Source organism: Melitaea cinxia, chromosome 12, assembly GCF_905220565.1.
Source record: "Melitaea cinxia chromosome 12, ilMelCinx1.1, whole genome shotgun sequence".
NCBI lineage: Eukaryota > Metazoa > Arthropoda > Insecta > Lepidoptera > Nymphalidae > Melitaea > Melitaea cinxia.
The window spans coordinates 9,945,063-9,961,063 of NC_059405.1; the positions used below are offsets into that span (position 1 = coordinate 9,945,063).

The following is a 16,001-nucleotide window of genomic DNA, read 5'->3' on the forward strand; positions in this document are numbered from 1 at the left end:
AGTCGTAGCGTAACAAAATACTATTCATTTGAAAGTACCTACGTAATTTATTAATACACACTAAAACACTTAAAATAACGAATTATATATTGAATTTATAGGATTACTTTATGTTACTAGCTGCCTGATTTAAGACGCTTCGTTTCGTGGATAAATGTATATTGAAATCGTCTTTATATTTAACATATTTTAAATATCAAACCAATTTAAAATAAGGTTGCATTCGATGACTGCTTGCAAAAGTGCTTTAGTAATGAAAGCAGAAACCGTTTGCGAAACATAGGCCGAATAATTGAAACATAAATATTTCATTAGATTTAGCTATATACACATAATTACCGATCTCCTATTTACTTTACAACCCTCACAATAAGGAATTAAGTAACTTAATATAGAATAAGTAGATTGAGTGAATAAATACTTTAACGATAGATATTTAGTAACATTTATTTTTCGTCAAATGAAGAACTATAATTTCTAAAATATTTATTTATGTATATTATGTACGTTCTATCGACTAACAATGTCGACTACCAGTCTCACATTTTAATTTAATAAGTGCTAGAGGGTACGTAATGAGAAACAAATTAGCTGCAGGGACATTATAAGGACGAAACCAGGTCGCATTACTAGCTTACTTTCAATGACTGTTCGTAGCGTCTGCGCGTACGCATTTCAACGGCATTTATTGTTTTTAGGTTCAAATCAGTTCGTTGAATCTTTACACTACACTTTAAGTGGTTAGGTTTTCGTCAGATTGCACCACTACTTGATATGTTTCATTACGTTCATCGCATTTCCTAGTTAATACGACTGATTGCGTCCAAATATTTATAGTAAGGATTCTCAGCTTTCACTGAATGCGAGTGCACATTTCCGTTAATTGTCAGTCTATCCATGCAGCGCTGTTGGAATGTTAGATCAGCACTGGGGGTTCGGTGTCCGGGAGGGTGCATCATCTAGCGACCGCGCGCCCAGCGCAGAAGTGCGTCGGCCAAGACATCCAGGTGGGCCTTTGTCTGAAAATTTATTTATTTAGCTTAATAAATATAGTAATAATTAGTAATATAATAACGGCACTTTTTCTTTTTATTTAAAACTACAATCAATTTCAGTGGAATACTGGTTTGGAGAGACGAATACATTTAGAGAATGTGATTTTTTGTGTTCTGAGGCCGTTTTAAGCTTGTTGTAAAAATTATATATATAATGAATGACTGAATGAAGAATAATTATTGTTTAATTTTTATTATTCTGGGTAAGTATTTAATCTAAATTCTGGATGTAAGGTGATAAAATATTTTATTTACCGTTTTATAAAACATGCAAGCCTGTCGGTCCTCATCTTCGCCGTTAGGACAATCGATGAAACCGTCGCAGAGTACATGGTCGTCGATGCAGCGGTAGCGGCCCTGCCTGTCCGTAGTCGGACACGCAAATCGCTCCATACCGTCAGCCGCCGGAGGACACTCTATAAACAAGGTAAAAATAATAAATTAACACATCACTTTTTTAATTTTCTATAATCTCAATACACGTTTTCGATCTTATTGCTTTTCTAACAACACGACCGCCTTAGTATCACAGTAGGTACAACTGTACTTATAAAGATAAATAATTTGTTAGATTTCTTTTTTTAAATTAAACGATTTTTGGAGCGCCCAATACATTATCTAGCAATGCCATTAAGAATCCTGCTACACGGCAAGAGTGAGAAGCATTGACCATAATCTCAAACCAATAAAAAGTGTTGAAAAATATGGATAGAAGTCATGATTGTACTGTTACACGTGAATGGAGTTTCAAAATTTATAATTGAGTTTGCAAACTTATATTGCACATCGTTCTAGGTAAACCAAGTAGGTACTCAATACTACATTAATGTAATTATCAGTAAATATTTTGAAACTCAAATACATGTTACTATTTTGAAACTTTTAAGGTTTCAGACCATTGTTACGAATTTAAATGTATTTTTTTATTTAAAGATAACAACAACCGTATCTCATCCGTATTTTATTAATTTAATTTATTTATTTCCGTATTTACACAACATATTCAAGTAACAAAATGTAGATATATAGCTGCCCGCCCGCAAACATTGTTTTGCCATATATGTTATTAACCTCCTTAATCCCCCTCCCCTCCTATAACTTAGGCGTATGAAAATTAGATGTTGGCCGATTCTTAGACATACCCGATACGAAGATTAGTGTTAACAATTACTGATGATCCTAAAAAAATAAATAAACAAATAACTAGCTGACCCATCGAACTTCATTCCAACATATTTTTTTCCTGAATATAGTGAATTTTTAAAAATCATTTCGTCATTATTTCTTATTACCGACATTTAAGGCAAATCCTTAATTTAGAATTATTTGAAACAGCAATTAGGGAGTGAAAATATATATCTAATGTAAAAATTAATTATTTGAATAAAGAAGAGCGAAACTCGCTCTCAATACTAAGCGATATTGCTGAATCGATGTCCGAAACGACATATCGTTAGATAAGAAATGCTGAAAGCGTGACAGTTAACAGACGTAATTTATAGCTAGCTAGTTAGTTGTGGTTTACCGAGTCTGGATCGCTTTGATGCCAAAACCTCCGCCGCCTCCGCGTGGGCTACGTGTTATAAGCACGTGGATGTCAAAATCTATGACGTTAAAGGGCACGTATAGTAAGCTTTTGTAACATCAGTAAATGTTAATGAGTTTTATTTGCATTGATATTATTAGTTATATGTATTTTCATTGGACTACGGTGAGTCAATAGGAATGTAATAAATTTGGTATTCTATGTATATGTTTGTTATATTATTGGTGGCGATAAGGCTTTAACGACAATATGTGGCTGTGGCTGTAACTTATGTTTATAATAGAGACGTACAGTAAGTAAATCAAGTATATGTTACGTATGAAAAAAACTACGTAAGAGCAGCTATAGTAGTATAATCTACACATATAATAAAATGGTAGGAAAGTCAAAACTGTACATTGAATATTTTTTTAAAAGAATACTTGGAGTGTGATCTACAATCGATACCGAAGCCAAAAATATAGTTTTTTGAATTTTTGTCTGTTTGTCTGTTTGTCTGTATGTATGTCCGGGATAAACTCAAAAAGTACTGCATGGATTTACTTCAAATTTCGCACGAATATTATTAAGAAGTCGGGTCAACATATAGGCTACATATTATCACGCTATCACCTACGGGGAACGAGCAGTGAACCTTCATTTCTTCAACGCATTCTGTAACAACATGTTAATAACCATGCTATATGCTAGCTTCATACTATAAATAAAGACATTCTGTAGTATATTTAGTGTCATTGCACCCGTGCGCGGGCGGGTCGCTAGTAATAAATAAAATTAAATTGTTGATTACAAGAAGTTACAGGTAAAAAAATTTAGAATAAAATGCGGACATCCTTAAATCGAAATGATTAATATATTTTTAAAAAATTGAACCTTAGCAATTTATAAATTTTTAATACTTACGATTATTTTTATTTAACTAAAAAATTTGCTAGACTTTTTTTGAACGACTGAGTTCGATTTTTTTATTTATAGTTGGTAATGGTAACAGCCATTCGTATAGCTTTATATAAAGAAAAGGCTCTCGAAAATAATTAGCTACATCGCGCAATTGTATATCGGCAGGTATTAAAACATTACCTATGTAACGTACCTACCTATGCGTTCTTAACGGAATTATCATTTTTTGATGTTAGTACTACATAATTTTTAAGTTTAGAGGTCACATATTTCTCAAGCACAAGATTCTTCTTAAAAGAGTATTTGTGATAAAAATCCTCTTTTCTCTTCCTCAGGGAAGAGAGTGAATTTAAACCGAAAATTCTGGAAAACAATTCAGGACAACCAAAATGATGAGAATGAAACAAAAATTTTTACATGCCAGAAGATGACGACGATGACGAAGAAGAAGAAAATTAATGCAGTTGTTCTTTAAATAATGAAAGGTTTACATATATTTTTAAGTTATTCATAATAAGGCGTATTCAAGTCGTTTTTTTTTTTGTTTGAAAACTAACACAATTGAGGAGTGTTTTTACAAAAGGGGATATTTGCATATTTGTAGTTTTTTGCTAACTGAGTATAAAGTCTTGTTCTTAATGATAAATCACATAATTTAGTCACTTATATTTAACGTAAGTAGACGAAAAATTGTCAAGTAAATGCGCGTTATCAAAGATCACTCAAAAAGTACTCATCATATTTATCTTGATTAAATTTAAACGAGATTACAAAAAAAGCATCAGCTTTCGATTAAAACAAGAATCATCAAGTAATCAATCATCATTAGTATACTCAGTGAAAAGTTATGCGTTATAATAAAATGTCGGTCGACGAAAAAATAGTCAAGCAAAAACGCATTATTAGATAGATATAAATCAAAAAGTACTTGTTAGATCTCAATTAAATTTAAATAGGACCACATGATACGCACCACCTTTTGATAAAAAAAAGAATAATCGAAATCGGTCCACCCAGTAAAAAGTTCTGAGTACACAACTAACGGGGATATTTATAACTAGAACAGAACAAATGGGGATATCATTAAGATTTCTATACAAAAAAATAAAATATACACTATATTTTTTTTTGTTTTGTACCACGAAATTAGAAAGTCAAATATTTTTTTATATTCTATTAATATTATTACATAGTACCTACTTATTATCTATATATATTCTATGGTTGAGTAGTTACGGGTTAATACTCGTAACTCACCCTTATATAACATCGCTCAAACTCAAAAAAAAAACCACCCAAAGTTTAAAGAAGTGTGTTTATCATATAAACAATCTATGTAATATTTAAAATAGTGATAAATAAATAAATTGTATTGTTTAATTTTTTTCTGAATTTATCCCAATTTTGAAATAAATAGTATTTTTTAAATAGTATTATTTAGTTAGTTTGTATTTTCTCTCTGTAACGGCATAATATTTGTTATTTGTGCATGAGTTTTACATCAAAAAAGTTGTGATGACGTATTTAACAATTTGTATTGTTTATTATCAGACATTTGACGAGCTTTGGGTGTTTGTGCAGTCCTTGTGGGTCTCCCCACTGTACCTCGGAGGCCACGTTAAGCCGTCGGTCCCGGTTGTTATCATGTACACCTGATTGCGATCATTACTCTTAGTAGGGAATAGGTATATCCGCTAACCTGCATTGGAGCAGCGTGGTGGATTAAGCTCTAATCCTTCTCCTACATGAGACAAGACGCCTATACCCAGCAGTGGGATATTTTACAGGCTGAAGCAAAAAATGACTACGCTGCGACGCATCCGTTTTTTTGCATAATCTTTAGTTCCTTCTAACGTGTATGATATTTTATACACACGCATGTTGATAGATGGTGTCAAACTAACAAATACTTTCGCAAAGACATAATCTTCAAGGTCATTGAGCAACGTAATGGCCTTATTAAGTGACTTGGTAGTAAATACCTATTATATTATTATATTAGTATAAATAATACGACGACACTTTACCTTTGCTGTTAGTAACTGTTACTCAGGGTTTATGCAAATTAGATTGAGTAGCAGTAAATTATTTATATGATATCAAAGTCCCAAGTGGTTTAATTGATTCGATACATACAACGTACATAATGTATAGGAAGGCTCTTTGAAGCCTACGCAAATGATATATCTTTGTAATCTAATCACGGACCAAAGGCTTCAAAAGGGACGTTGAATACATTGGTATAGATTTTGGCACTTGAAGACTTATGTTCTTTCTTCTTTGTAGCTGATACGGTTGACAAATTAGATTTATGTGTAATATTTTTATCGACTTAAATTTTTGTCACTGTTCGTTTGTACTATGTTAAATTTGATTCATCTTCCAGTTTCTTGTTGAACTGAAATTTTGCACGCGTATGTAAATCGGAGGATAATTTAACATTGCCATAACAGGAAGCTGATCTGATCTAACGTAAAATGTTTATGGAAATGCTGTAATAAAACGACCCATTACCTTTTGGCAATACCTTCGAGTTTAGCGTAGGGACAATAACAAATAAGTAAATGCATATATGTAAGAAATAAGTAAATATAATAAAAAAACATATAATCTTTTTAGCAATAAAAAACATATAATCAATGTAATAAAAAAACATATAATCTTTTTAGCTTTATAATAAAATAGTGACCCGCCCCGGCTTCGCACGGGTACAATGCTGATACTAAATACTATGAACAAGAAAAGGTACCTATTCTATTCAGTTCCTCTTTGAACTAAAATAAAGCCATTATTTCTCGTAAAAAGTAAAGGATAAAAAACGGTTATTGCGGGTTATCCCTAAGAGATAGACATATACCATTGGGGACTTTTTTGCAGAACTTTTTAAGGTATACAATACTGTGGTACATTATTTTAATCTATCTCGTAGGGTTAAGCCAGCGTTTGCAATATGAGCGCAAATAAAAGTGTTTCTTTACGACATCACAGTAGAAACCTCTAAAATCACATGTGTGTCTCTACTACTAGTTACGTCATCATTTTGAGTTAACTTTTAGGTAATCTTGTATTGTTGATACTTCAGCAAAATGGGAGAAAGAAGAAATGTCTCAAATAACTTATTGTGATTAAGGAATTTAGACATATTTTTACTCCATCAAGATTTAAATTGAAACTACAATAATCACGACCGACGATCACGATCACGATTCAGCTTGTAACATCCCACTGCTGGACATAGGCCTCTTTCTCCATATAAGATAACGGTCAGCTCAGCTCAGCTCAGCTCAGCCAGCGCCAAAACGATAAGATGGACAGGTCGCAGCTTAAATTCACCACGCTGCTCTACTGCAGGTTGGTGGATATATTTCCCTAGTATGAGTAACAATTCCACTGCACGTTCGAGTTTCTCTCAAAGATAGGATTAAAAATGAGACTATCCGCGAGAGAACGAAAGTAACCGACGTAGCCCACAGAATTAGCAAGTTGAAGTGGCAGTGGGTCATCTGTGTCGCAGGACCGATGGCCGTTGGAGTAGACGGGTCCTGGAGTGGAGACCGCGTCTTGGCAAACGCAGTGTAGGACGTCCTCCGGCCCGTTGGACCGACGATCTACGTAAGATTGCCGGTGTAGGCTGGATGAGGATTGCGGAAAACCGGGATGTCTGGCGCGAACTTGGGGAGGCCTATGTCCAGCAGTGGACTGCAATAGGCTGAAATGATGAAATACCCATTCCGAGCTGGAATCGAAACCACAAGCCGGGGTGTTTAGGCGCTTACATGACACGCACACCACTACATCAGAGCGGTTGTTGAGGTATAATAATAAAAACTTCATCATCATCATCATCATTTCAGCCTACCACAGTCCACTACTGGACATAGGCCTCCACAAGTTCATGCCAAAAACGGCGACAAATCATGTGTTTTGCCCAATAGTCGCCACGCTGGGTAGGCGGGTTGGTGACCGCAGGACTGGCTTTGTCGCACCGAAGATGCTGCTGCCCGTCTTCGGCTGTGTATGTCAAACTACTGTTGGATGGTTATCCCGCCATCGGTCGGCTTCTTAAGTTCCATGGTGGTAGGTGGTGGTCTTTCAGTAAAACATTTGAAAAAATTACACTAAATCAACTTCTTTTCCATTTTAAAGTTAATGGAATTTTTCACAGTGAACAATATGGTTTCACTAGAGGTCGTTCTACGACAGATGCTGGTGTGGCACTTCTCAAACATATATATGACGCTTGGAAGAAATCACAAAATGCTATTGGTATATTTTGTGACCTATCAAAGGCATTCGATTGCGCGGACCACGGGATCTTATTAAGTAAACTTGAGTATTACGGCGTTAATGGTAAAGATCTTAATCTAATTGTTTCATATCTAATAGAATTCAACACTTATCAATAAACGGAACGAAGTCTTCTGGATCTGTGCTAAAAATGGGCGTTCCACAGGGGTCGATTCTGGGTTCATTTCTTTTTTTAATATATATAAATGATCTGCCATTTTATGTTAAATATATTTGTGATATAGTGCTATTTGCAGATGACACTTCTCTAATCTTTAAAGTTGATAGGAAAAAAGTAAATTATGATGACGTGAACACTTCTTTTTTGCGAATTCAACATTGGTTTAAAATAAATAACTTGCGTTGCAAAAAACCAAGTGCGTTGTGTTTTCATTACCTAATGTTAAGCATCCAAATTATAATTTTATAATAAATAACGAGAGGCTTATTGTCAATGATACTATATTTTTCTTAGGGATACATTTGGACTCACAACTTTAGTGGAATTCCCATTTGTCATCCTTGAATGGTAGACTCAGCTCCGCAGCATTCGCAGTTAGAAAAGTACGACAACTGACCGACGTTGCAACTGCACGCTTAATATATTTTAGCTATTTCCATAGTGTTATGTCTTCCGATCTGTTACCGTGGGGTAATGCTGCAGATATTGAGACTATATTTGTTTTGCAAAAAAGGGCTATTCGTGGAATTTACGATCTTGAAGCTCGAGTCTCCCTACGGGATGTTTTCCAAAAGGTAGACATATTAACAATTGCGTCGCAGTATATTTATAAATATTCATTGTTTTGAAATAAATAGTAATAATTGCACTGTAAACACGAGAAGGAATAACAAAATTGTAACTCCAAGTTTCCGACTGCGCAAAGTAAGCGTTTCCTTTCTGGGTCATGGTATTCGCATGTATAATAAAACCCCACAAACGATTTTGGAATTGTCTCAACATAAATTTAAAGTTTTTATAAAAATAATAATAATAGATAAAGCTTATTACTCGGTGCAGGATTACATATTTGATAAAGATGTGTGGACTTAGTGGCGCTGTATTTTATGTAACATGTTACTAATTTTGTACTAAAACACAGTTTATATATTATTTTTCAACAGAGTAACTGCGGGGTTTCTTGCCGATTCTTCTCTGCAGAACCTAGATTCCGAATCGGTGGTAGCTTTACTTCTACAAATATAATAATTGATTTCTAAAGTTTTAATTTGTAAAATGGCGATTCGAAAGTGCTCTTAGAGCTTATTTAAATAAAGCTGTTTTTGATTTTGATTTTGACATAGTTGACTATTCCTATATAATACTATATTTATTGTATGCTTATTAATATCTACTACCGTTAGGTTCTTATCATTTTATGCCATTTTCTGGGAAAATTTAGATATTAGAAATAATAATTCGTTTTCTGAAATTGTTCAAAAATGGGCAATATAAAATATTTCTCCAACACATTCTACGATAGAATCATATAACACCGCTATTTTATTACTTAAAAAATGTTTACTTTATAATTGTATTTGCTCACAAACGAAAAAAAAACCGACTTCAATTTCATCGACGAGTAATACAACGTAGGTCGACGAAAAAAGCGTCGAGTAAAAACGCATTATTAGATATAGCTCGAAAAGTAGTTGTTAGATCTCAAATAAATTTAAATGGGACCAATTGACACACACCACCTTTCGATTAAAAAAAAATGTCGAAATCGGTCCACCCGGTCAAAAGTTCTGAGGTAACATACATAAAAAAAAATAAAAAAATAAAATAAAAAAATACAGTCGAATTGAGAACCTCCTCCTTTTTTGGAAGTCGGTTAAAAATGTTCTGCACGTGGTCAATAATATCTTACATAGCAGACGAAGCAACAGCTATGTCACTGTCAACGTATTTCAAAGGAAAACAAGAATCTTTTTTAACCGACTTCCAAAAAAGGAGGAGGTTCTCAATTCGACTGTATTTTTTTTATGTACGTTACATCAGAACTTTTGACCGGGTAGACCGATTTCGACAAATTTTGTTTTGGAATCCTAGAGAAATCGAGGGAATCTCTTGAAAATCCGCAATAACTTTTTACTGGGTGTAACGATTTTGATAATTTTTAATTTAATCGAAAGCTGATGTTTATCATGTGGTTACATATAAATTTTATCGAGATCTGATTACTACTTTTTGAGTACTCTTTGATAATGCGTAGTTACTTGACTATTTTTACGTCAATCTACGTTGTATTACTACGATGTAATTGAAGTCGGTTTTTTTTCGTTTGCGAGCAAACACAATTATTTAAATACTACTAGGTCGGCAAACAAGCGTACGCCGCGTAAGCGTACAGCGACGCCTGCAACACCAAAAGCATCTCAAGCGCGTTGCCGATCCGATCCCTAATGGAGGAGCTTTGGTCACCTTACTCACCAATAGGAACACAACGCTGCTTGAAAACAGTATTAATTTGTTGTGTATTCTGTAAGGTCGACCCCAGTCAGGCTGCTCCATATTTTCTACATGGAATTCCTGCTGTGCACTACCTCAGTTAAATCTAAAGATACGCTTACGCTTCAGCCTGTAATATCCCACTGCTGGGCATAAGCCTCATGTAGGAGAAGGATCAGACCTTAATTCACCATTCTGCTCCAAAGCGGGTTGGCGGATCTAAGGATAACACATGCTTTATTTTATTATATCAGTAATACTTATAGGCATTAATAATATCCAACACTATAAAGAAGCAACAAAGATTCCTTTTTAACAAGTTACACCAACTGGTTGAATTCCAAATATTCCGGGAACATTCCGATAAATGAAATAGTGTCAAATTGTTCATACCGTCCAAAAAGCGTTTGTCATATTCAGAATGGAGAAAATAAAGAAATAATGCTATTTTACCAAGTGAATATGGCTCAGACCACATTCTGCACGCATCGTTTAAACTAAAAAAAAACAAAACTAAAAAGTCTTGTGAGTTTAAGTAAATCATGAATTTGTGCGTCCTGCTCTATCGAATTCACAGGAAGGAATATTGAATCAATTAAACATAGTTCAGTACAATCTTTGCCATTTAGTGTAATGATTGATGATAAAAAAATGTGTATTTTTACTATGTGCCATCAAATTTTAATTTAGAGAGACTTAGTATTAAGCCACGCAATGCTACAACTGGCGAATACTATAACTTCCCGAAAATAGTCTAAAATCCCGTAATAATAATTATTCCGGGGTCATCCGGAGTATGGCCATGTATGTGTCCGGGCGAACGCTCTCGGTCGCGCTAACAAGACCCTGCTGCGACGTCCGCAGCGGGCCTTCGCGATGAGGGCGATACGTGGTTACCGGACGGTGTCCTGACCAGCGGCGTTCGTGCTGGCCGGTGATCCCCTCAGGGAATTGTAGGCGGAGATCCTCGCTGAAATTTACCATTTCGTGGCAGCGAGGAGATACCGGGGGAGCCCCTGACGTCGGAGGAGGTCGCACGCAAGCGGAGGCAGGCGCAGGACACCCTGTTGCGGCGGTGGACGGAGGACCTAAGGTCTCCAGTGCCCGGGCAGCGGTGTGGTGGGCGCGGTCAGGCCGGTAACGTCGGAAGTGTGTGGGGCGGCGGTTCGGGTGGCTGACCTTCCGTTTGATGCTGGTATTTTCTGGACACGGGTGCTTCGAAGAGTACCTGCACCAAATTGCGAGATGGGAGGTGACTCCAGCCTACCACAAGCGTGGGGCGCCAGAGGATACGGCGCTCCGCGTGGGACTCGTAGCGACGCGCGCTTTCGGCCGCTCTCGGACGGGATCTCTCACTGCTGAGCATCGTAAAAGCTATGCTTATTGAGCAGAGTGGGAGATCGTGGCAGTTGTCGGTCTCCTTCTGCGAAGAGGTAATGACGCAGATAGAGGCCGCGGAGCGGGCCAGGGAAAGTGACGTTTCCGCTGACCCACTCCGGCGCAGACGTACGAGGGCAAGGAGGAGACGGTTTACCCACTTCCTCCCCCCTCGTAATCGTGGGGGTCGCCGGCCGATAGTCGGAAGACTTCGGCCGGCCAGACGACAGGACCCCACATGTCTGAGGGGTGGCCTTGTTGTGAGCGAGGCCACCCCACCATTATGTCGGGACCCGGAGACTTGCGAATGCTAGCGCGACCCCATCTCACCCCTCAGAGACGGACACGTGTGGTTTTTTTTAGTCAGTAGGAGCCTGACATAACCCTTTGGCGCCCTCGCGCCGGAGGGTATCCATGATGGATTTTTTCCATGTAAAAAAAGAACTGCACAGAACCGGGAAGTTCGGCACGTACTTGAGGAGGCAACTGTGAACTGCGATAGGCTGTTGCGAATCGAAGTATTTTAAATGTTTGTGTTGTTCTAACATAGTTATGGGCTAACCAAAAAAACCTAATATTTCTGCGGTCTTAAAAATTCTATTGGTTGTAATCTCCAATCTCCTTCGTGTTTCTCCATTCTACGTGACTAATTAAAGCTGTTAATTAAAAATAAAAAACGGGTGTACTTTAGACCACACAATTGAAGTTAAGCTTCTGTAGCTCCTACAGTAATATATGGAACGTAACTCTCTCAATTTCTATCTTCACTAACTTATGTGTCCCTCTCAACTTCCCTTTGCCTCGACTGATCGCACTTTTCATATCGCTCACGTCCCATATTCACTAGCTTACTCCTTAAGTCAAGCGTGAGTAAAGAGGTATTACTTCAAAAATCAGTACTCAAAGCATTTATCCGTTTTTAGCCCGATTAACAGATAAAATTTGTTAAACATTATATTAGTACGGAACCCGCGTAAGAGTTTGGCTCATTGACCGGACTAACTGACTCACTCAAAAAAATACTATGGAACTAGAAATTTTTTGCGTTATTTTATCGTAGCAACTGATTTTTAATTGACGTCATAAAAAAAGATTTAAGTATGCACAAGTAACAAATATTTTTAATGTATTCATTTCGTTACAAAACAGTCACGAAATTATAGGCGGCAGATTGTATGTGAATATATAGTTATGCTGTTAGTGTACAGTTAACTAATGATATCTGAGACTGAGATGAATTCGCGATGCTTTTAGATATTATGACGTGAAGGGCGGCAATGTTGTAATATTATTTCACAATTTTTTGTAATTAAATAACTATTACTTATTTTTATAGTATTTATTATATATTATAGTTATAGTATATATTTTTAGTTATATTTAACTCCAATTTAATACGCTGAAAAACATTTTTGATATTAAATATTGTCACAAGACAAGTATAAATTACAATGTACAACGTTACTAGAGCAGACATTATAATAAGAACGAACAAGAAAAGTTAATTGAAGGGAAAGTTATTGTTTGAATGAAAAGCGATCTATATTTGTAAAGATTTATGTTACCGTACCGTACCGCTTACGAAGATAGCCGGCTACTCAGTTCTGAGCGTCTATTTTTAGCCGCGCCGGGGAAAGTGAGGCCACGGCTCGATTACGAACATCGAGCGCCCTCTACGTATCTACGGTGGGCTCTATGGCGGCAACGTGTTGTGCATTCGTAAGCATGGCACCGGACTATTCACGTAAATCGTCTCAAGCCTTTTTGAATAGATTCCGTCGTGTTTTAATTATATACGAAATCAGATTTGCATATGGGATTAGAGTTATACCGCTATTTTATAATATATATCATATTTAATAAAAACTGGTATGTTAAATTTTGGAACACGAAAATGATCAAATAAATTTGAATTAACGAAGAAATATACATACATTTGTAAACAAAATTATAATAATAATAATTTTTTGCTTAATTAAGCATCTTTAATCGCTCTGAAGAGGGAACACAAATTTTTGAAATAAACTTAATACAGTTCAGTCTATCTTATCTAATTTTGTTCTATGTTCAATGATTGGGCACTTACATTTAAAAGGAAAACTGTTCCACCGCTATTACAAAAAGGGGGCAAAAGCGTTCTCATTGTTGTTAGTTAATGAACTGAATCAAGGTTTATAGCAAGAAAATAATAAACAAGATTAAAATCAATTAGTTAACTTTTTATTAAATATTACATTTGATTCGAACTTAATTCCAAATAAATTTGTTTGTAGTACTATACAATATGCAGGAAAATGTTATATAAAGTATTCAAAATGACGCGAACGTTAGCTTTAAGGTACTAGCAGCTGAGCATCTCATTACAGAGACCCGTGTGAAGTATCCATGTCTGAACGCTATAGGCACTATTGTTAAGGAATATATTCACACTGCATTCCAGTTATATTCCAGTGAATATTAAAATAATTGATTGCTAAAAAGTTTACTCCATAAATTAATTAATATTAATATTTTTTCAAATGTTAAAATTTTCATAACTTGACTAAATATGTAAACTTTAAAACAAATAAGTAAAAAGTTTTTAAAAAGTATTCCAAGCTTTTCCTGTTATACGTTAATATTACTTTGACTAGAGTTTTGTTATTGTTATACAGTTAAAAGTTTTTTACTCGGTTAAAAAACGTAATCGAGAGAACTTTAGAAATGTAAGAAAAGTTTTACCGGAAAAAATAATAAAAAGAGTTTACAATTTCATATAATTATAATTTAATAAAAGAAAAGGAAGCTGCAAGTTTGCCTTTGATTCTTATTATGTTCTTTTTCTTATTAATAATAAGCAAAGTTGAGGTCTAGGTTGTGGTGCGCTTTCTTAGGAACTTTATATCTATTTCTCTATATCACTACTGACTGTGTATTGAAAGGTACGTAATATTGCGTCGGCGTTTTAAGCTAAACCATTTCGTCTATACTAGCGACTCCTTTCTGCGGGCGCACTAATCAATAGAGTCTGGGGTGCTGCGTTTAGCAGATTCTATTCCAAAGACGACAGCGTCACGATACGATATTAATACGAACCTGAACCTAAAACAATTTGAAGAAATTTCGAGGGTAGAAGTACTTTTTTTACTTTGTTTAGAATATAGAAATAAATTAATAAAATAAAAATAATACTAAGGGCATACCAAAAAATTTACTGTTTAGTTAAGTCTTTATTGTTATTTTTTATTTACTTGATAAATTAAAAACATTTATAAATGTTTGTCTATATGTGTCTGTACGGAATAATAATGAATAGTGCTGGAACGGATAAATAATACGCGGCAGCCTGTAATATCCCACTGTTGGGCATAGGCCTCTTTCCCCATGTAGGAGAAGGATCAGAGCTTAATCCACCACGCTGCTCCAATGCGGGTTGGCGGATATATTTCCTACTATGAGTAACGATCGCTATCAGGTGTATATGATAACAACCGGGACCAACGGCTTAACGTGCTCTCCGAGGCACGGTGGGGAGACCCACAAGGACTGCACAAACACCCAGACCACGGCAAACACCTGTATGGCCAATACAAATGTTTGTCATGTGCGGGGATCGAACCCGCAACCGCCAGCACAACGGGTACAATCCATGGCTGTGACCGCTGCGCCAACGCGGCGTATAAATAATAAAGAAGGTTAAAAGAATTCCTAAGGAATCAGGATCATACCGTTAAAAAATCAAATCAAATAAAAAATATTTGTTTGCGCTTATAAAATACACGCTCTACTTCAAGGTTTGTGTTGTTTCAATTTATTGCTAACAATAAAAAAAATTTAACATTTTTTTTTTTTATTTAGAAATAAAATGTTGATAAAAAGAAAAATGTAAAAGCTATAACTACGCTATTGCAAGGTCTGGGGCTAACGGTGGATGTCGCAAAATGCGTGCGTTCGGAAATTCCTGCCGTCCGGCACTGGTCGTCACCTTGCCGGGCGGAATACCACACATATACTTCTTTTGAGTAATAATATATATTTTTCTTAACTAGATGCAAAGACGATTAAGTGCAAAAGACCACAGGGTAATAGAGCAAAAGGCAGACAAGCAGGCAGCTCGTAAATGGCTTGAATTAACCAAAGACTGATTAATTTTATGAATTATTTATTATTTTTTAATGTTTTAATTAACTGAATAATTAGTTGTTGTAAATTGATAATTTAAAATAGATAAATATATATTATACTATAAAATAAATACTTACGTGATTCATACAACTGGTGGTTGCCCGTCGTCGAAATTCAAGTTGTCAAAGAATATATTTATATAATAATAAACAAAAGAGTATATATGATTAAATAAAAGGAAACTGTTTGTAGATTAGGCCATGTGGATGTAATCGCTGAA

The 16,001-nt window shown here is 35.5% G+C and overlaps 1 protein-coding gene across 1 annotated transcript in view; it reads right to left on the reverse strand.

Moving 5' to 3' along the window:
- Positions 1-959: 959 nt before the first annotated feature.
- The window catches only part of LOC123658222, an 87,903-nt gene continuing 72,861 nt past the window's right edge, over positions 960-16,001 (reverse strand). Inside the window, exons 2-3 of the mRNA XM_045593664.1 lie at positions 1,311-1,471; positions 960-1,019 (exon numbers count right to left, since the gene is read on the reverse strand). Coding sequence (XP_045449620.1) covers positions 960-1,019; positions 1,311-1,471 — 221 coding nt within the window. The remainder of the gene's footprint in view (positions 1,020-1,310; positions 1,472-16,001) is intronic.